General features: G+C 43.8%; 1 protein-coding gene across 7 annotated transcripts in view; it reads right to left on the bottom strand.

Annotated features, from left to right (window-relative positions):
- Positions 1-2,403: 2,403 nt before the first annotated feature.
- Positions 2,404-23,294, bottom strand: part of LPIN1 (lipin 1) — a 94,574-nt gene continuing 73,683 nt past the window's right edge. For all 7 annotated transcript variants that reach the window (XM_049902682.1, XM_049902680.1, XM_049902683.1 and 4 more), the window contains 4 exons: positions 20,245-20,397; positions 11,472-11,586; positions 9,125-9,228; positions 2,404-5,814 (listed from right to left, as the gene is read on the bottom strand). In XM_049902682.1, coding sequence (XP_049758639.1) covers positions 5,655-5,814; positions 9,125-9,228; positions 11,472-11,586; positions 20,245-20,397 — 532 coding nt within the window. In that variant the 3' untranslated portion in view covers positions 2,404-5,654. The remainder of the gene's footprint in view (positions 5,815-9,124; positions 9,229-11,471; positions 11,587-20,244; positions 20,398-23,294) is intronic.

Here is a 23,294-nt window from a genome sequence, read left to right as displayed (position 1 = left end):
TACATTTACATTTCTTTGTTGCAAAATGAATGTAACTTGTTCGGATTCCAGGAGCAGAGAAAGCAGCAGACACGGTGGTTACTTTCCAAAGTGAAACTTAAAACCACAATCTCCGGTGTACAAAAGGCAGAATGAGTCATAGGAAGCGGCCACTTGCTTGCAAAACTCATTAAAAGCCAAGCAGGCCTCAATGGACTTCCTGCACCAATCAAAAGATTGCTGGCACCAGGACAGGCACCTCTGGGCGACGACAACTTGGGGCAGGGGTGGCGGGGGGCTGGGGGTGCACCCGTTAGAAATCTGGGCCCAGGCCTGCTCTTTCGCAGGCACTCTGATCAGGCACAATTCCCTCTGTGGCTGCCAGCTCAACATGTGAGATCTCTAGGAAGGTGACCAGGCTGCAAGCTGTGTATCAAAGCATCACAACGACACCTTGTGTCTCAAGCGAGCACCTGTATCAGGTTTCCCAGCTCTGGGCCAGGACACAGGTTGAGACAAGGTGGTCTCTCCAGGGGGTTCCCTCTTGCTGCAGACCCTACCTGTGCAAGCTCAAGGCAGTTAGTATTCACTGTAGCCGGGCCACTGAGTGTACCGCTTTCATGCCACTGGGTACTTTTTTAAAGTAAAATATGAGCTGCAGTAATACAAGAGGGCAAAGCTGGGGTGAAACGGCCAGTCAAGCTACCAGGGCACAGGACCCCTGGAGCTGGGTTTATCATCTAAAACAGTGCTTCTCACTCTTGAGCCGAGTAAGAATCCCCTGGAGGGCTCATTAAAACGGATGGCTGGGCCCCACCCCCAGTCTGATTCAGTAGGTCTGGGGTAAAAAATCAGTTGCTGCTGAGTGGATTCTGACTCATGGCAACCCCATGTGTGTCAGAGTAGAACTGTGCTCCACAGGGTGTTCAGTGGCTGGTTTTTCAGACGTAGATCGCCAGGCCTTTCTTCCAAGGCGCCTCTGGGTAGACTTGAACCACCAACCTGTTGGTTAGCAGTCAACCACATTAACGGTTTGCACCACCCTGGGACTCCAAGTCTAGGGTTGTGTTGTTGTTGGGTGACTTATAAAGACACCATGTGACAAAGTAGAAATGCCCCATAGAGTTTTCTAGGCTGTAATCTTTACAGAAGCAGATTGCCAGGTCTTTCTCTTATGGAGCCACTGGGTGGGTTCGAACTACCAACCTTTAAGTTAGCAGCCAAGCACTTAACCATTGTGCTACCAGGGCTCCTTCAGTCTAGAGCAGAGCCCAAAAAATTGGTATTTCTAACAAGCTCCCTGGTGGTGCTGAAGCTGCAGGTACGAAGACCATGCTGTGAGAATCACTGATCTAAATAGCTCAGACCTGACCAAACAGCTGCAAAGTGCTCCCTCTTCCAAGTCAGTGAGTGATGTTTGACCTCAGACTGGTCCAATCTCAGGGCCACTGAGATACTTTGATACCCAAACAGTTCTCTTAAGGAACTCCCCTTCTGCCCACAACCTAATCCACAACCCTGGCTGGTCTCCAAGTATAGCGCTTACAGGGAGGAGCCTTTTGTCAAAATGGAGAGAGCATGCTCCACCTGAGAACATTCCCGTTCAAAGGTTTTGAAAAGCTGTGCTGCCAGACACACACTGATCTGTGCCCGCAGGTGGCCATTTTGTGCCCATTGACTTCCAGGGTCATCTTCTGCCTGCTCACAGTCCCATTTCCTTTAGGCACCATGCCCTTCACCTGGCTTCAAACCTTGCACCAGTGGTGACAGTCAGAAGGGGGAAGGAGGAAAACCTAGCAGCATGTTCACCAGCTTCTCAATACTTAAGGCAGAGACAGGATGCTCTCCTACCCCGCCGCCAGGGCAGCAGGAGTAGTCTTGCTCCCACTCGAACCCCCCCCCCAGTCTGAGGATAAAATACAGATGTGCAAAGGGAAGGTATGAGTAAGATGTGAATGGGGGTGCATCCAAGCTCCTCCCGCACAGCTGGTTAGGAGACTCCTGCTAGGATGAGCGTTCTACAAGTTTGTTTTTCAGTATTTTACAGCGGGGTCTACATGTTAACTTTCCTCCATAACTAGTCTCTTATGCCAGGATGGTAACAGGGCAGCATTTATGACCTCTTATAGGAAAGGGCACTTTGACCCCCAAGGCTGATGGTGAGTGACCCCATTCTCAACGCTCCTTGGCCTCTGAATGAAAGGGTTGTTGAGTCGGGTGGTGGCTATGAAATACTTTACATACTCAGGTGATTACAGCTGAGACTCTGGTGACATTCAGGCTCCTGGACTAGTTTCCCCTGCATATGTGGGAGCTGCCCACAGAGCTGAATGGAAACAGCATAGCCTAGTGGTACCAAGATAAGAAGAGGGATGAAAAACCATGAGAGCATATGTGAATAAACAGGCCACAGACAAACATTTATATTCATTTTTATTGTACAGATAAAAGAGCCTAGAAACTGAAAACCAGAGTTAGAATAAATCTGTGATGTTCAGCTCCAACTTAGAGTTTGTTTTGAAGATACACAAGCATTAATTCTACATATGCCCAGAGATGAACTGTTTTGGATTTGGGTTTCATAAGGAGCTTAGCCTGGTACCTCATATAACTATGTTTTAAGCATTTTAGGACCGACAGCCTTCCATTTGTTCCAAAGACACTTAGGCTGATGCAGGTATATCAACAGGAAGGCTCAGGCCATGTGGGCAACACACAAAATCAATAGGAACTATGATAGTTTTCAGTTTATAGGAGTGAACCAGTCAAAGATTTGGATTCATTAATTCAGAATGAAAAACTAATCTGGGGTATCCAACAGAGAAGTCAGGAGCCCAAAAACTGAGGGCAGTGCATGTGAGGCAAGGGAACCCCCTTCCGGAACAGCTACGCGTTAAACAGAGATTCTAGGCCAGGCCTGAGAGGCACTTGATGGACAACGTTGAACTGACGCCTGCAGGCTCCTGAATCGTTCCCATCAGAGTAGGGCGTGCCCAGAGGGGCAGCCCTCTCCTCTCTTCTTTCATCCCTCTTTCCCTCTCACGGGCACAGGGAGATTGTACCATCATAAATCTAAAAGAATGAGAAAAGACAAGCTCTTTTATTCCAAATATTGAACAGTTCATAGCCTTAAAGGTTTTGGGGAAGAGAAAATAAAATCATATGCTTGAGACTACACACTAGAAAATCGGCAGGGTAATAACTTACCAAGAACTATTTAAAATTCACACGCCTGATTTTCAGAGAATTCTTTCATCAGTCTCATTTATTACAATATTGTCTAACTTTGCATCCAGCGCAACACAAGGAAGTATTACAATGATTTGTATCACTGCACCAGCATATACAAATACAGAACATATGTGGCAAATAAATATATTTAAAGTGGCGATCCAAACCTAAAATTGAAAAGGGAATTCTCTTTGAGGGTGTTATCACTGTTCTCCAACGTACCAGGTTTGTGCTGTCTATGTGCTCTTCATCACATACAATGTGATTCATTTCCATGGGGCAACTTTGAAACATGTGGTCCAAATACAGCTTCCTAGCGTGTAACCATGGGGTTACTGGGTTATAGTCTTGCAGGCACAGACAAGCATTCTCGCACATTCGTGGGTACAGAGATGGAGATCTGAGTGTGACTTTCTCGGCGGCATGCCCTGTTTCAGAGTGCAGTGGGGTGGAATTTTAAGGTACACAAAAGTCACCGTCCAAAGTTGCACGCTCTCAAACATCCACTTGGGAGTGTGGACTACAGCTGGTTGTCCTGAGGAGGGGCAAATTATGCCAGGGATACTCTACCTAATCTCTCGGCCGAAGTTATTCCCAGGCTCGAGGGAGAAACTATGTGAGCCTTTGCAGGACCATGAACTTATATTTAGTTCATGTCAGTCAGATGTCACTCAAAAGTACCCTCGTGACAGAAAGAATTAATGTAGTTCCTCAAGGTCACCAATGAAGCCCAGAGTACTGAGGGTAGAACTATCTGTAAAAATATTTTTAATGCCAATTAAAAATATTGTTTGTTTTTAATCCCCAAAAGGGAATCTGCACACGCATGTTTGTGTTCCTACACAAATCGGGGATCACCTGCACACAGGTACGTTTGCCTTTCTCTGTATGTCCACGTGAACCTTGAGTAAAAGCTTTCCTTGCTCACAGAGACCACCAATCACAACGAAGGCAACACCTCAGAGATTTTCTTTCACAGAAAGAGTAAAATTTCATCAGTCAGTTCCATTTTGTTCCTCCGGGGACCCGAACAACGCAATTTAAATACGGAAGCTCTTCAATCACTGGAGTGTAACACTCGTTAAAAAATAATACTTCAAAAAGTAAAGCAAAATCTTTTACCAAAATAATTTTCACTTTCCCAAGCGTTCTCTCCATAAGCCAATTTAATAAACACGTAAAAGAATCACCGTCTATGAGCTTAAAAAAATGTCGCTCAAATTATTACATATCCATTTGCCTTTAACCTGAGGAAAAGGACTAAGAACAAAAAAAGTATTCCTCTTAAACTCCAAAAGAGGGTCAATCTTACGAAATATACAGAATAAGGCTCTTTGGATAGTCCAACACATATTTTTTTTTAATTTATTAAGTACAGTTGGAATAGAATATGGCTAAAAGGTTGATAACAGCAATCCAATCAGAGTAATAAATCATACCTAACAAAGAATATAAGTTAAACTTCTTGAAACTATTTTCTGAAAACCAACCAACTGCTTTTGAAGGCTCCCAATAAAAATCGACTTTGTTATCATTTGGCATAAGCTCCGTTCAAGTCCGCACTTTCAGTACCACCTTGCTAGATAAAAGGATGCTGGCAGAGCGTTGAACTGATTCAAAATACTGCCTTAGAAATATTGACTATAATTTTCAATTAAGGCATTGCAAAGTTCTAGAGAGCTAGATAAAGCACGTTCTAAATAAAACACCTGCCACAGATGCATTAAGGCATAAATATTCCAGCCTTTAGCCACAGGAATCAGGGAGGGGAGGGATATGCCAATTACTTAGGTTATCTTTAACCAAAGGAATTAAAGAAGAACTTATCACCCCAAAATCAGACCAATAGGCAAATACTGCAAGGGACCATTCACAAGGCCAAAGCCCAGAGCCAGTGCAGTTTGGGGTTTGGATTCTCTTCAAAGAGGCCTCAGATTCAGATTACACGGCCCTTCCCTGCCCTGTGCAAAAAAAGGTGGCAGAGACACTGCTATAAATAAAGTGTGGCCCCTGCCTCAATCTTTACCAAAACTCCTACATATCTGGCTCTCCTCAGCTGACACTGCCATCAGCGGGGACAGCCCACGGACAGTCACCCTCTGCTTGGGTTTCATAGGCCCATATTGCACGTGAACAGATAACCATGGGAGCAGGCTGGGAATGCCATGTTGGAACTGGCTTTCGGTCAAAGCCAAGGGATGCTTTCCACATTATGAACGCAGCCCTATTCCTGGCCTGTAAAACACCCTCCATGTTTCCCTTAGGAATGTCACCCCTCCCCCAGGGGAGTGAGGGAAGGGGAGACGCTTCTAAATTCTTTCCGTCCTTAAGCAAATGACTGCACGTCAGTCTCCTGAGTTCCAGCTCCACGGTTCACAAAACCTATCCTTTAATGTGTAATGCCCAGTCTTCCACTTTGACGTCAAGAGGCTGCTTGGTGTGTTTTAGGTGGAGGGAGAACGAACATCCTGGTTTTCAAAAGGCGGCAGTGGCTCTCTCCAAAAGGTGAAATTACTGAAAGTATCTGAACAGGGAAAGTCTGAAGAATGGCTTCTTTTCAGTAATGGGAAAACGTGGTCAACCACTTCACAGAGTCTCACGTACCTAGAAGGAAAACGGAAATCATCATTGCCACTGAGGGCCAGCGGACTCCAACCACAGGGAGCACCACCATGCACCCAGCGTTGTCAGCTGACCACCTACTTAACACATTGGAAGTAGTTCTAGAATAATTTCATATTAAACTAATAGGATATCAGAGAAGCAATCAGAATATGCAAAGGGGTCCGAGAAGGCTTTGTGGAAAAAAGCGGGACTTGGCTTTGCCACAACAGAAAGATGAAGGAGAACAGGGCAGAAGCAAGGGAAGACAGAGGAAACGACTCGGTGAGTGGACAGCCACCTGCCAAGGAGGACACATACAGGCTATCAACAAGAAAGAATCACAGATGAAATATACCTTTGGACACCGAACAGATTGCTTTACTGTACAATGAGCAAACACCAGACCCTGAGCCTAAGGAGACATGGATTTGATCTTTAGGTCTGCCACTTACCAGCTGTGCAATCCTGTGAAAATGGCTTAATCTCTCTAAGGCTCAATCTCCACAATTGTAAAAGAAGAAAAATGAAAACTGTGCCACAGTGTTAATATGAGAATTGAATAAAATATCTTATGCAACAATGCCTGGCCCATATTAGGCACTCACTAAATGTATTCGACAATAAATTTTAACATGCCTTAGAGAAAAAAGTCCTGGCTGCCATGAGGGTCAGAAGACCTAGCATCTACTCCTGACTTCCTTGCTGTGCAACCTTGGACAAATGTCTTGCCCTCTCTGGGCCTCAGAAGCCACATCTTTCCGCATGTAGGGCTGGACTAGATCACTATTTCTAAACACTCTCTTGATACTCTCTTACTCTGTTCTCTAAACATCTTAAAGAAGATACTGGATATTAGTTATTTTGGTTTGTATTACAAAAAAGTAAAGTTGCTAAAGAACACACATTTTCAGACTGCCGGGTGCCTCCGACCTGAAATGCTGACTTGCCCAGCCCTCTCCTGTACACCCGCAGCCTCCTTCTTGACAGTCACTGGGTCCCTTTCCAGTTCTGATTTCCTAAGAAGCTGGGAGGGGCTTTTAAAATCCAAACTCCAGGAACTAACATGTTCTGAGACATAAAATCACTTACTAAATAAGAATGAATATGTACATTTAATAAAGGACTTATGAGAAATATTGTGCTTGCACAAAATGGGAAAAACTTCTCTCAATAAGCAAGCATTATGTCTTTTCTGAGGATTAAAACAAATGAATAAAATAGAATAAACACCCCCGGCTTTAAGGCCTATTTGTTTGAGTTTTGTGGCAACAGGAGGTTGGTCCTTCTACAGGTAGCAGCCCGTTGCCAGGCTGCGGTAGGTACCAGACCCAGAGTCACCTTCACACGCCCTCAGCGGCAGAGCCCAAGCTCCATCTATGAGCCTCTTTCTGGCCCACCCTCCACACACAGGGCTTCTGCAACACACGCGGGACTCACATACTGACATTCACAAATGCAAAAGAAAAAAAGCACTAAACCTCCCCATCCTGTGTGGGTCCGTATTCAGCCAAAGACACCTCAGATGACTTCTGCGACAGGGTCCCAGATTCTGAGGGGCACGTACCTACTTGGCTTAGAAGTGGTTCAGTACTAAGTTCAATGCCAGAGAAATGTGTGTGCCTCCCTGGAGAGGAGACAATCACATCTCTCAGCCTGTGCATCAGATAAAAATGTTCTTTGGCAATATATAAAACAGTCTTCTCTCATACAGAGATCCACGCTAGGCCATGCCATGAGCAAAGCACGCATCTTAATTCCAGAATACCTGCAAATGGTACCTTCACAGGCCTTCTAGGCCAAAGCCTCGGATGCTGGAATCCCCCTGTCCATGTACCTGGTGGCAAGGCTGCCACTTGTCTGCTATCTAGGCAGACTTCCTGGCCATTTCCAGGCAGCACCCTATTGGCTGAGAGGTCTTTTGGACCCTCCACAGAAATCCCCTAGCTCTTTTCCACACCAAGGAAAGCCTTCCATGTTGGGGGAGGAACCTCTGACACAGCCAGGGGTAGACATTTTTAACCAAGGAGGGGGAAGAAATTACAAGGACAGGGTTAAGAAAGGAATAGAGTCCCTGCTGTTGTTCTGAGGATCACAAAGCAGCCCGGCACTGACTTACATGGTCAAAGACGGAAGAGGGTCTTGGCTCCACCTTCCCCTGTCTCCCCACATACCCTGAGAACTGCTTTGGTATCAGCATGACTATGGGGGAGGAGCCTTGTCCAGGGCAGGCCCCAGGGCTCCCCCAGGCCTGTAACTGCTGAGTTAGGAGACTCCGACTGGTATGAGGGTCATGTTGAAAGTGATGTGTTCTGGAGGGAATCTACATTTCTACTCAACTTGAAATGACATGAGGTGTCTACAGAAGACCAATCCCTAGGAAACCACTAGAACCAAACTAGCTCTGCCATTTAAGGAAGGCTCTGGAGGGGCCCTGGGGTCACTCAGGCCAGAGGCTATTTTCCATGTCTGTATAGACCTGGCCAAAGGAGGTCCAGCCTCTGAAATGGACCAGGCAGAATGACACCTGTCTGCATGGGCTGACATCACCCAGTGGGCAAAACGCCCTAATACACCTCTCACAGAATGTGGAAATGTTCTCCATTCTAAGAAGTTATCTACCAGGCACTCCTTGGAAACTCTCTGGGGCAGTTCTACTCTGTCCTATAGGGTTGCTACAAGTTGGAATCAACTTGACGGCAATGCGTTTTTTTTTTTTCCTAAGAAGTTAAGGATACAAAATGAGGCATTTTAGAGTCAAGAGTGACTCCACAGCCAATTAGAATGCCTCCTTAAGAATAGTTATCCAATTTAGCCCTCTGACTCACAGAAACTGGGTGTTGACCAAAAATGTCAGAGGAATTCTTATAATTACACAACAAGGTTTCTGGTAAGACCATTATGACAGGTCAGCCTGTGAAGAGATAAACAGCCCCTCATCTTTAAATACAGCTTCATGTGACATTTCAATCTGGTTAAATTCCTAAGTCACATGCTAGGGTTTCAAAACTAACTTGGCAAATCTACCTCACAAATTCTCAAATTCATTCAGTCCCCTGCTGTGGCAGAATCTAACCACTGCCCTCAACTTTAGACCCAGAGGGATGCTGATTTCATTTCAGTTGTCCAAAAATTAAGTCTTGGAAAAAATACAAGAAGTCAAATATATTTTTCATTACAGGAATTAAAGACTGAAATCCAGGCAACAAGTACTAAAAAGGTATACTATAAACTGTAAAACACCATTCCAGAGTAAAGGGAGAGCAACAGTAGGAACAATAAAGTAACAACGTAAAACGTTCCCAGTACTCACGAGGAGATGTTGGTCTTTGCATGCTCCTGTACTAGTTCTCCTTTGGGGTTGACGGTGAATATTCTATTCAAAGACACTCCTACTTGCTTGTACGAATACACATCCTATATTTGGTAAAGGTTATTGAAAGGGTTAATTAGAAAACTGTAAAAACAAATACATGATAGTACTGATTTTCTACAACATGATAAAATTTTCCTTAACCACATTTTGCCTCCAAGTATTACAGAGAAAGAATATCCTTTGATGTAGAACTATTAAATTCATTACCTTCTCTGGGCCTCAGTTCTCTCATTTGTTCAAGAACCGAGTCAAAGAGTAGATAACCTATCACATCCCCTGCAGCTTTAACATTCCTTAATGTTATTCCCTGACCCATTTTCTGTGTCATGATTTCAAAGGTAAGAGAATTTTCTACTTGGGTAATTAGCACCCAACTATACGAGAGTAAGTCAAAAAGTATTGCTACAACATGTGAGACTATGTTGGCATCTACTATCTGAAGAGGAGATGAGAGGGCAGAGGGGGTCAGAAGCTGGCTGAATGGAAATGAAAAGAGAAAGTGGAGGGAAGGAGTGTGCTGTCTCATTAGGGGGAGAGTAATTAGGAGTATATAGCAAGGTGTATATAAATTTTTATATGAGAGACTGACTTAATTTGTAAACTTTTACTTAAAGCACAATTTAAAAAAAAGTATTGCTACAAAATCATAACCCATAACCTGTTGCTGTCGAGTCAATTACAACTCATAACAACCCTACAGGACAGAGTAGAGCTGTCCCACAGGGTTTCCAAGGAGCAACTGGAGGATTTGAACTGCCGACCTTTCGGTTAGCAGCCAAACTCTTAACCACTATGCCACCAGGGCTCCACAAAATCACAGAAACCTTTATTAAACAAAAATATCAAAACGTGAAGCTATTGTTTCTCAACATATCCTCCGTCTAGGTCTTTACACTTCTGAAGGCTGTGTTTCCGTCTCCCTAACCCTTCCCCCAAGAATTTTGTGCTGTTCGATTTACACCACGTCAAAACAGCAGTTCTGGCATCCTCGAGGGACTCAAATCATGCTCCTTCTAAATGTTCTTTGAGTTTTGGGAACACAAAGAAGCTGAAGGGGCAAGATCAGGGCTGTGGGGCGAATGGGGTAAGTTTCCCAACAAAGTCCTCAAAGGACAGCCCTTGGTACCCTCAAAGAATGAGCAGGTGCGTTGTCATGATGGGAAACATTCCTCAGGGCAACTTTCCTGGCCTTTTTCTCACCCATGCAGTTTTCAATTTTCTTAAAACGTCTTCATAATAAGCACCCGTCATCATCCTATGTTCTTCGAGAAAGTCGATCAAGATTACCCCTTCAGAATCCCAAAAAACAGTCGCCATAACCTTCTGAGCAGTCTTCCCTCTCTTGGCTCATCTCTGCAGTCTTTCTGACCTTCCCTAAAATGCTTGATCCATCTACAAACTGTTTTATGTGGGGCAGCATTCCCATAGATTTGTTGCAAAGCTTCAATGATTTGAGAAGATGTCCACTTGAGTTATATTAAAAATTGGATATTAGCCCTCACCTCAAAACCATGTTTTCCCATAGCACAAAAAGTATGTTTTTTTTTTTTTTTTGAAGGCACTGTTAACAAGACTAAGACAAGGGTATTACTGAGAGAATTTGTCTGCAACCATCCACTGACTGCAGAAACATGTTTAAACACGTTTTGTTTGGAATAAAACCGTGCACTTATGAACTGGAACCCTAGTGGCAATACTTTTTGACTTACCCTTGTATTACAGGTGAGTATGTGGAAAGATAAACAGGGTCTCCAGAATGCTGAACTTTCTGGTAAATCTGGACAGTACGTACAAAATCTCAAAGTATTTGTGACACCATATGAAACAATACTACATTATACTGAAATGCTGAGTTTACCACTGTGCTTAGGGTTGGCTTTGGGATTTCCTTCTGCTAGAAAGGGTCTAATCCTATTATATGTTCCTGTTTTACTTATTTAGCAAGCAAGTAGCCATGTGACTCAGAGGGTACCTGAATGTGCTACACTTTGCCATTTAAATTGAGCAACTACGTGAGACCAGGTCATTTGGAGTTTCTAGCCCACATCTCATGCTTCAAACTGAAACCAACTTGCCGAGCTTTAAAGAAAACTAGGGCTGCTGAAATAATTTAAACTCTCCTTTCCTTTAGATGGAGGCAAGTGGCTCTTTACCAGGCTATTTCTTGTAGGATGTGGGCTGAGAAGCTGGCTTTATTTAAAGCTCCAGGGCAGGGATTTCAGATGACTACTGTCAAGAAAGGTAGTCATTTCAAGAGCTCTGATAGATCCTATCTCTTACTTACAGCGGGTCGGTTTCCAAAAGCAGCGTAAAACGGTTCTGTGTTTGGAAAAAACAGGTTTTTGATGTCTGTCAAACATTGGACTTTAAACTTTTCTGGCTTCTTTTCAATCACTTCTCTGTTAAAATAAATAGGTAAACAGTGCATCAGAATGAGAAGATAAGCTTCCTTAACAGCGACGATTATTTTTAACTTTCAAAAGTTGCCGTGACTCTAAGAACACGTTCATACTTCAAAAATTAACTATGTGTCGGTCAGCTCCCCCCCGAAAAAAAGCACTAGATAGATATTGAATCAGTACATTAAAGTCATCCCACAAAAAAAAAAAAGCCACTGTGGCAAAGTGATTTCACTGAAGAAACAATTCCAGAGCATAGAAAAAGAGGAAGCATTCCCAAACTCATTTTACAAGGTCGCATAACCTGAAAAACAAAACCTAAAAACGAACAGCATGAGCAAAATGTGGGCCAATCTCACTTGTGAATGGAAATACACGTATGCAAACTGACCCCAACCAGTACAAACCAATTGCCATCAAGTCAATTCCAAATTATGGCCCCCCACCGTGTGTCAAAGTAGAACTATGCTACATAGGGTTTTTAATGATTGATTTTTCAGTAGATCACCAGGCCTTTCTTCTGAGGTACCTCTGGGTGAACTTGAATTGTCAACCTTTCGGTTAACAGGTTAGCAGCTGAGCGCTAAACACCATTTCCACCACCCAAACTCTGCAAACTGACCCCAAAAACCCAGTGCCACTGAGTCGATTCCAACTCGTAGTGACCCCAGGAGAGAATAAAAGTTGGGTTTATTACAGGAATGCAAGAGTAATTTACTATTTAAACTGGTGAACGTAATATAATACATGAGCAGATTAAAGGCAAAGAGACACGATCACCTCAATAGATACAGAAAGACTATTTGATATAATTCAGCATCCAAACAGGATGAAAACTCTTAAACCAGGAACAGAAGGCAATACTCATAACCCTGTATCAGAGATCCTATTTGATACTGAAATAACAGTGGCCACCCTCACTATTTCAATTCAACCCTGTACTGCAAGTCCTACCCAGTGTAGTGAAGTAAGAAAAATAAATAAAATTGATAAAGACTGGAAAGGAGGGGAAAAAAATTATCATTATTCACAAAAAAATAACTACACAGAAAACCCAAAGATCCTGCAGGTGAATTACCAGTACTAATGAGAGTAATAAGGTTGCGGGCAACCAAATCAATGTACAAAAACCAGCTGCATTTTCATGCATCAGAAACAAATAGGTAGAAAACATAATTTTGTAAACTGTATTTTAGATAGAATTTTAAAACAGCAAATGTCTACGAATAAACCTAACAAAAAATGTGCCAGGCCTTTATGAATTCAATTATATAACTTCACTGAAATATATCAGAGAAGACCTAAATAAATGAAGAAATATATCATATTCTTTTGTTGGAAGATTCAGTATTATATTAAGAAAGACTTCTTCCTAAATTGATATGCAGATTCACAGTAATTTCAATGAGCAAAGGGCAAGAATAGCCAAAATACCTCTGATGATGGCAAGCTGAAAAGCCTGCCTTACTGCACTTACTCAAGAATTATTACAAAACTATGGTAGTTTAACAGGAGCCCTGGTGGCTCAGTGGTTAAAGTGCTCAGCTGCTAACCAAAAGGTCTGCGGTTCTAACTCACCAGCCACTCTGCAGGAGAAAGATGTGGCAATCTACTTCTGTAGACTTAGGGCCTTGGCAATCCTATGGGGCAGATCTTCTCTGTCCTACTGGGTTGCTAGGAGTCAGAATTCCACTCAACAGCAATGGGAGTTTTTTTTAGTTTATACTAGTTTATAGACTGTGTGGTAATGGTCAATTTGTCTCTCCCTTTGCCAATAGAACAAAACAGAGGGCCCAGAAAAACAGGGTCACACAGATGCTGATTTACGACCACAATGGTACCTCAAAGCGGAAGACAAAGGATGGTCTTTTTAGTCAATGGTTCTGGGACAAATGAATATATAGAAAAAAAAAAATGACATTGGACCCTATTTCATTCTATATAAGGAGCCCTGGTGACACAATGGTTAAGCGCTTGGCTGCAAACCAAAAGGTTGGAGGTTTGAACCCACCAGCTGCTCTGTGGCAGAAAAGACCTGGTGATGTGCTCCTACAAAGATCACAGCCTAGGAAATCCTATGGGGCAGTTCTAGTCTGTCCTATAGGGTCGCTAGGAGTAGGAATTGACTCTATGGCACAAGACAACACAACATCACCCTATATATGAAAATCAGCTCCCAGTGGATTCTAGACCAAAATATGAAAGACAAAACCATTAAATAGAATACAGAATAATATCACTATGCCTACAGGTTAGGGAAGGATTTTTTAACGTACAAAAAGCACAGATCACAGAAGGAACGATACGTTCAACTACATGAAACTAAGAATGTTATGTTCATCAAAAGCCATAACTGGAAAAAGACGTTTCTAACACAACATAGGCTAAGTATACAGACGATTATATAACATAGTCTTACAAAGCACAACAGAAAATGGGTAAAAGATCTGAACAGACACTTCAGGGAAGAAGCAGCCCAAATGGCCGATAAACATATGAAAAGAGACATTTCAACCTTCCCAGATGGACAGAAATGTAAAAGTCTGGCAGGGTTTTGACAAGAAAGCAGAACAAACAGAGCACTTAGACACTGCTGCTGGGTGCACACATTGGTTCAGTGTATGACTGTCTTAGTCATTTATTGCTGCGATAACAGAAATACCAGAAGTGGATGGCGTTAACAAAAAGAAATTTATCTCTTCACAGTAAAGTAGTCTAAAAGTTCAAATTCAGGGCATCAGCTCCAGGGGAAGGTTTTCCTTCTCTGTTGGCTCTGGAGGAAGGTCCTTGTCCTCAATCTTCCCCTGGTCGAAGACCTTCTCAGGCGCAGGGACCCCGGGTTCAAAGGACACACTCTGCTCCCGAGCTGCTTTCTTGGTAGTATGAGGTCTCCAACTCTCTGCTTGCTTCGTTTTCATCTTTTGTAAGATAGAAGGTGGTGCAGGCCACACCCTAGGGAAACTCCCTTTACATTGGATCAGAGAGGTGACCTGAGTAAGGGTGGTGTTACAATCCCACCCTAATCCTCTTTAACATAAAATTACAATCACGAAATGGTGGACAACCACACAATATTGGGAATCATGGCTCAGCCAAATTGATACACACGTTTTTGGGGAGACATAATTGAATCCATGACAACTACCTTGGAAAAGAGTTTGGAATTACCTAGTAAAGCTGAAGACGTGCACCTCTATGACCGAGCAATTCCACTCTTAAGCATAGACCTTAGAGCAGCTATTGCACAGGCGCCCCAGCCGACAACTACAAGAATGTTCAGAGAAGCACTGCTCACAGTAGCAAAAACTGGAAATGACTCAAATACCCATCAACACGCAAATGGATAAATAAACTGTAGTAGAGCCATGCAACAGAGCGCTATGCAATCATAAAAAATGAATGAATTACAGCTACGTTCAACAATCTTGGGAACATAATGCTGATCAAAAAAAGCAAGCTCCAGAAGAACGTTTCCATTTATATAAAGTTCACAAACATGCAAAATTAAATATATGGGTTGGGATTACAAACATATAATACACACAAATATATGGGATAAAACTATTAAGAAAAACAAGGAACGATTAACATAAAATTCAGGAACAAGGGCTCCTTCTGAGGGGGGAGGGATGAGGCAATTAAGGACTTCATATGTAATGGTACCGTCCTTTCTCTTTAACTGGGGGTGGGGACACTGGTGTCCACTGTTAGCTTATCCTTTATTCCTCACATATATTTAAGAAATATTCTTTTGTACCTACTCAATATGGGATTTAAATGACGATGATGATGAAGATAGAGCACCACACTGAGTGTCAAAAGACCCAAGGGCTGGTCTTGGCTCTGTACCGACTTGTGTGGGCTTTGAGGCCCTCCTTAACAATAAAATGAGGGGCTTGCATTCTACATATCAGAACCCTTAGAGATAGATAAATGGTGCCCTAGTGGAGCAGTGGTTAAGAGCTCTGCTGCTAATCAGCTCAGCTGCTACCAGCCCCTTCTTGGCAACCCTATGGGGCAGTTCTATTCTGTCCTATAGGGCTGCTATGAGTCAGAATAGACTCTACAGTAATGGGTTTTTTGTTTTGTTTTGGTTTGTTTTTGTATAAGTCTCAAACTTCAATGTATTGGGGAAAAATATCCAAACTCAATTTCCTATTTTAATCACACACACACACACATATACACAGAGGAGGTATGGTAGAGGACACGGAGGAAGATATCTGCAGGCCGGTATCCGAAGGTAAGCAGTCCACAGGAAGAAAACACCTCCGTGGCCCCTTGCCACCAAATGCTTTGAAGGTGCCTGACTCCCGGTTTGGTAGTTCGGATCCCCAGGGAGTGAGCAGTGAGGGCTGCTGAGAACCGCCGCAGCGCGCCATACAGATTCTACCTTAGCACGTCCAATCTCTTTGCTGATTTGAATTTGGAAACAGTCACTGGTATCCACCTCATCCCACTAGTAATTTTACTCTAGCAACAAATAAATGTCACTTGTCCAAGCCTCAGAGCAGCTCAGAACACCAAAGGGAAAACTGAGTTACTTACGGAATAATGTCTTTCCCACAGACAGATGCCAGCCTCTGTTTTTGTCTAACTAACTCCAGAAGCTAAACGCTGCTCAGTAACTCAAGGTCATGGGAATTACAGCAAAGGCTAACTTGTCCAACCCTCACCATCGGCTCAACTCATCGCCAAGGCTACTTGCAAGACTGGAGCCATCCTTGTTAAGAACGTATACTGTAGCCATCATGTATTGATGAAAATCATCTGAATAGCTGTCTCCACAACAAACAGGGTGGTAACTGAAAAGATCACATGACTCATATCCAATTTCTACCTTAACTGAAGCAGCTGTAGAACCAAGAGTGTAAAAAATTCTCAACCTTTTTTTTTTTAGACATATTTCCTAGAATCACAGCATTTTAGTGTCGAAAAAGACCCTTAGGATCTTCTAATCCAACTCCTCACTTGGCAGTTGAGGAAACAGGCTCAGAAAATTGAGCCATCACTCCAGTCATGCTGGTAAGCAGTCACCACACATGATTAAAACTTGGGGCTCCTGAGCCCCCCTTCAGGACCCTCTCTGCCAGCCCCTGCTGAGATCTCATTTTTGCAGACCACGTTACCTGCAGATTCACCCACTATGTTCCTTTTCCTTCATTCCGATTTAAACCTTGGCTGTAGAATCATAACTGCACCCAATTAAAGTGTCTTGTCCATAGGTGTTATGAATTGAATTGTGCCCCCCAAGGAGATTATGTTGAAATCCGAACCCTTGGTACCTATGAATGGGACCCTGTGTGGAACCAGGGTCTTTGGAAATGTTATCAGTTAACAGAGGTCATACTACAATAGAAGGGGTCCTGATCTCATGTGAGTCGCTCCTTATGGAAGAAGAAGACAGAGATCTTGGACTCAGCTGTACCCCGTCAGGTCAACGGTGATGCTGGGCTGGGGTCAGCGCTGGGGGTAGAGAACCCCCTTTTCAGCAGCCAAGATGTCTTTCAACATGCTACCTTCCAGCTTTCCCCATCAAAACCAACAGCCCGGCAGCCAGTTATTATTTGAATGAATACAAGCTGCTCCGAAGGCTCTCCAGGATTTTCCAAGGAGCGACAGCTGGTTAAAAAGAAACCCTAACTAGAAGCAGTTTCCTTAGAAGACTGTTCAACCCAAAGATGTCTTCTAGGTCTCTCAAGCAATGCTACCCAACTATTCCAGAAGCTGAAGGTCTACCATCTCGGTTCTTCACTCCTGAGACAGTCCAATTCTGATTGCTTCCCTCCATGTAAACTCATATCACCTTCCACCTCTACTTTGTATGCTACTCTGGGATACTACCTATTATAATTTGGAATAAAAAAATACCAAACCAAACCCACTGCCGTCCAGTCGATTCCGTCTCCTAGCGACCCTATAGGACAGAATAGAACTGCCCCATAGAGTTTCCAAGGAGCACCTGGCGGATTTGAACTACCGACTTCTTGGTTAGCAGCCATAGCACTTAACCACTATGCCACCAGCATTTCCATAATTTGGAAGAGGAATCATAATATGCCAAAAAAAGTGATGCTGGATTCCCCATCATGCAATGGTGAGCTCCAGAACCTAATTTAATGGAGAAGTGGTTGTGGATGAATGATTTTGGGAAACTGCTTCCTCAGTTTGAACCCCAAGCAAATTAAGTTTTTTTCCATCTAGGGAACCTAAGGAGAACCTCAGCTCTACCTATGGGAAGGTGTCCAGGAAACTGCTTCCTCAATTTGAACCCCAAGCAAATTAAATTTTTTTCCATCTAGGGAACCTAAGGAGAACCTCAGCTCTACCTGTGGGAAGGTGTCCAATTTACTTGGTACCTTTACTGGCTCTCTCTAAGCGGAATGGGCTAGGCTTACAGTCCTCCGGAAAAGACTTCCTTCCACTTTCAACCCCTGCCCCAGGCGATCTTTCCCCCCTACACTTGTCCAGGCCATCTTGCTTGTTCTTTATTACTGAACCTGTTTCTTATCTCTGCTTGCAGACTTTCTCCTGCTGCTGCAGCATCCTCCTGGACTAATACCATTTTTGTGTGCGTGTGTGCGTGTGTGGTAAAATACACGTAACAAAATTTGCCATTTTAACCATTTTCAAGTGTACAGTTCAGTGACACTGATCACTCACAGTGTTGTGCAGCCATCACCATGACTTGTTCCCAAAACGTTTTCATCACCCCAGACAGAAACTGTACCCAATAACCAGTGGCTCCCTCTCTCCCCCTCCCTAGCCCATGGTAACCACTAGTCTACTCTGTATGTATTTATCTACTCTAGACATTTCATGTAAGTGGGATCATACAATAAAAAAAAAGAAGAGACAGTGACTGTCATGTGAAGATGGACTTACAGGCTAAGGAACACCTGGAGGCACCAGAAGCTGGGAGAGACAAGAAAGGATTTCCCCCTGCAGCCTCCAGAGACAGCATGGCCTAGCTGACACCCTGAATTCAAACAACTAGCCTCCAGAACTGTGAGACAATAAATTTCTGTTGTTCAAAGCCACTCACTTTGTGGTCCTTCATTACAGCAGCCCATAACAAAAAAATACAGGGAACTAACGCAAGTAAGGAAGGCCATCCATGTTCATGGCAGACTTGGTGGGCTTAGCCAACAATTTTAGAAAACCTACAGAACAGTTAACATGTGCAATGGCTTTGGGTAGACTGTAGCTAGAAAGGACCAGGCTGTTGGCCATTTGACATGAGAAGCACCTCTATCTCTGTAGAGGGCAAATGGTGAGGGCTTTGTGTTTTGTTTTGTTTTGTTTTTTAATAATTCCTTACAGGCAAAAAGTGATATTAATAATAAGGAAAAAATAACAAGGACGGCTTTAAATTGACCTTTAGTGGCAGGATGTCAGAGTAATAACGTCCAACACTTCACTTTCCCTAGCAAAGCCTTAATACTTAACATATGCTAATGAGCAGCTTGTTGCACACCGTCAACATAACTCAGGAACACCGCTCCACTAACATACCTGGATATCTACTGCCATCTACGCTGTTACAACAGCTCTTAGGGCTTGAAACACACTGCAGAATCCATAGGTTTTTGCCTGAATTTCCCCCCGAAAACATACAAGTTTCAATGTGAGCTCATTACTAGAGGAAAAAAGTGACTCCTTACACAAAGCACAGATGGAACAGGTATCTACAGAGCTCAAGAAAAATACTCAAGGAGAGTCAACATGGTGTTTTGGGCTTCTCTGGATTTTTCCATGGCTAACAACAGCAAGGAGCTAATCTGGCCCCCAAATTCAGGCAGATTCATGTCAAAGCCATTCAGCAGGTCTTAGCCGTTTGGCGGGTCTTAGCGATACAATTATGCGATACTTATAATTACCCCTTAGCAGGACCAACGTCCTGTAGTTAGCCAGACTAGATTATGCTTTGGGCCTCAAGCTATGGGCAAGTCCCTTGTTTCCCTCCCCTTCCCCCCTTCCCCTCCAATGAGGCCAGGGCTAGACTGGTTTGGCTTCCTTGAACAAGGCTAGAAAGGTGAAGGGAGAGACGGGTAATCAGAAATTGGCTAGTGGCTGTTAGAGGACCATTAAAATAAATAATGTAATCACAGCTCTGAGTAAAGCGAACAATTATTACGGGAGCCCAAGGTCAGGTGGGTGATGGCAGTTGGTAGAGGGGCCACTTAATCCAGCCTGGGTTTCAGATTAGGTGGATACAAGTTGATTCTCAAAGGGTTATTAAGACTTAGCTGGGCAAAGCAAAGGGGGTGCAGGACAGAAGGTGGGCTATCCAAAAAAGGGGAACAGCATGTGCAGAGACTCAAAGCAGAGAATATCATTCTGGAAAATGGAGGTAGTTCCGGATGGCTGAATTTTAGAACGTGGAGAGGAGGGTGGGGTCAGGTCATGAAGAGTCACGCTATACGAGCTGATGAATCTGGAATTGATCCTGAGAGCCATGAAGGGCCCAGGATGGTAGACAGCAGGGAGCAGCAGGGCTGGGCCTGCATTTTACAATGATTTTTCTGCTGCCTGATTTGGAGCATGCGTATTGGATGGGGAAAAAAAGATTATTCTTGCAAAACTTCCAGTTAGGAGGAATAAAGGCCTGAACTGGACCAAAGGTCTGGGAGTGGGAGGTGGACCTGAGGGCAGTACCTGTGCAAAGCAGAGAAGAGACTGCTTGGGCTCAGCAGCAGTGGTCCTTGAGGTAATACCGTGCCCCTCTCGTTAACCCAGTGCAAGTACCCTCTCGTCATGTCCGCCATCCCGATAGCACGTGCAGAGCAGTAGAGAAACTTATATCCATTTCTGAAAATGAGACAAAAAGATGTATATTTAATGGAATCATAAAATGGGACTTTTTCCATTCACAAACCCTGATTTATATATTTTCATGAAGTATGGCATTGTTGCATGCTGCCTCACAAATAAAATCCAGGTTATACAAAATCTTATTTTCAGTAGAGGAACAGGCCTATACACACTGCACTGTAATTTACGAGGCACTTTCACATTCATCACTTTATTTAATCCTCACGAGGACATGCTTGGTAGGTATCTTCCCTGCTTTATTGCCAGGGAACCTGAGGTTCAGATCTTCAGACTGGCCAACCTACCTGCATCTGGACAGATCACACTCCCTTGTCCCTGCTCCTAACTAGAGCCACCCATCCGCTTGTGCACAGGATCCCACCCCATCTGCCAATTCAGACTACTCCAAGAGTGAGACACACCCCCCCAACTCCCTCCGCTGCCCTCAGCACATACACACAACATCAAATCCCCCCTCTCTCCTGGATAATTCCTATCAGTGTATAAATATGCTGCAATCACTCCCATCTCATCCTAAATACAAACCAAATCAAAAACAATCACACACACACACACACACACACACACACACACACACACAAACCTCCTTGGACCCTCTCCAGCTAAAATCCCATTTCTCGGTACCCCTTTACAACAAAATTCTTCCAAGAAAAGGCTGTTTATATTCATTGACTCTGCTTCTTCACTTGACTTTCTCTCCTCAGCTCACTCCAAACAGGCTTTTGTTCCCACTTCATCACTGCCCTTGTAAAGGTCACCAATGACGTCCATCTTGCCAAATCCAGTAGCCCAAGTTCAGCTCTCATATTAATAGACTCCACGGTAGCATTTGACACAGCTCATGGTTCCTTCCTCTGGGACACTTCCTGCGCTGGGCTTTCAGACTCCACATGTCCTCGTTCCCTCCTCCTCACTGGCCACTCCTTCTCAGAGATTTTTGCTGCTTCCATCTCCTCCACCCAGGCTCGAAGGGCTGGAGTGCCCCGGGGTCCCAGGACTCACTTCTCACTACCCTCACTCCCTAGGCGATTCCACTACTTCCATGGCCTTATCTGCCACATCTAAACTGCAGAAGTGTAAAACATCTTTCTGTTAAACACAAATGTATTGCTTTAGTAGGACTACCGTACATTTCACTTTTTTTAATCATTGAAAATTCAGTGGCCTAAATGAGATGTGCTATAAGTATAAAATATATACCAAGTTTTCAGTGTTTAGTATATAAAAACTGGACTACAACTCATTATATTATTTTTATATTAGTTACTTGTTTAAATAATACTTCAAATATATTAACTTATTGAAAAATTTTTAAAGTACCAATTATACACTGATACCACCCAAATTTACGTTTTCAGCCCAGATCCCTCTCCTAAACTCCAGGTCCATATAGCCAACTGCAAAATCCACATTACTTATTAAATACGTAATACTATCTTAAATGTGTTGTGTGCTTACGAGAGGATTCCAGCACATAGCGTGACCCTGTAATACAAATAGGGTCTCCTAGGCAGAAATCTTTACAGAAGGAGATCGTCAGGTGTTTTCTCCTCCAGAGTGGTTGGTAGGCTCAAACCATCAACCTTTCCATTTACAGCTGAGCGCTTAACCATTGCACCAACAGGCTCCTACGTCTTAAACACAGTATATCAAAAAAACACCATCCTTGAAGCCTTCCCCACCTCAACAAATGACACTCTCATTAGCCCAAGTGGTTTCTACTTTTTCTCACAGCCACCTTCCCCACCTTAATCCACTAGCAAGTCCTCTCGGCTCCACCACCAATGCCTATTCCAAAACCATCCCCTCAGTACCTGCAGTACAACTTGATTACTTTCGTGTGTGGCCTTTCTAGCCATGGTCTTGTAACTCCCACCCAGGTGACTGGGCAGGACTGTATGATAGGGTAATTGTGGCCCACCAAGGGGATTGGTCAGTTTTGCCTTAAAAGGGAGCCAATTCCAGACCAGAGAGGAGCCCACTACCACCAAGGAAGGACAGACCAGCAGGAGAGACCCAGCAGCAAGAGACGGTGTGGTGGGCCTCCGACTCCATGAAGAGAGAAAGCTGAGTCCCTCTGGACAGAGACTGAGGACCAGGGAGAAGTGTCCCTTTGAGCTCGGCTGGGAAGAGGCTATCCTGATGGAAGAACTGTATCTTGATTGTTCCTGTGCCTGAATTTAACTGTTACTTCCCTAATAAACCTCATAAACATGAGTATGGTCTGTGAGTTCTGTGTGGCCATTGCAATAATTGTTAAACCCAGCAGAGAAGTAGAGAGTGCTGTGGGAGGGACGGTTGGTGTTAGAATTGGTAAAAATGGCAGAGAGAGGAGGCATGTCTGACCTACGCCTCATACGAATCAGCCTTGGGCTGTTATGTTAGCCTTGGTTCTCCTTCCCCCTTGTGAAGTTATAGGAGGTCAGACAATGCCCCTAAGCCATTTTTACAGTACCACCTCCACTGCTACTCCACACCACCACTGCCTCCATTACTGCAACAGCCTTTAATCATCTCCCCACTTCTACTTTTGCCTCCCCCACCCCAATCGAGCCTTCACACAGTACTCAAAGAAAACTTAAAGTTTAATCAGGTCGTGCTCAAAACCCTCCTGTAATGGTTTACCATCTCTCTCAGAACATAATCCAAATTCTTTGCCATGGCCTAAAGGTCTCTAAGACTTGACCCTGCCTTTCTCTCCAACCCCATCTGCTCCTACCGCCCCCTCCCCTCACTCCTGGCTAACCTCACAGATGTTCTTACTATTCCTCAGCTCACCCAGCTCATTCCTGCACTGGGCATTTGTCCTGCTCTTCCTTCTGCCTGGAGCACTAGTCCCCCAGATTTTCAGAGCTCGCTTGCTCCCTCACCTT

This window comes from Elephas maximus, chromosome 12, assembly GCF_024166365.1.
Source record: "Elephas maximus indicus isolate mEleMax1 chromosome 12, mEleMax1 primary haplotype, whole genome shotgun sequence".
Taxonomy (NCBI): Eukaryota; Metazoa; Chordata; class Mammalia; order Proboscidea; family Elephantidae; genus Elephas; species Elephas maximus.
This window is presented reverse-complemented; position numbering and strand designations above follow the sequence as displayed.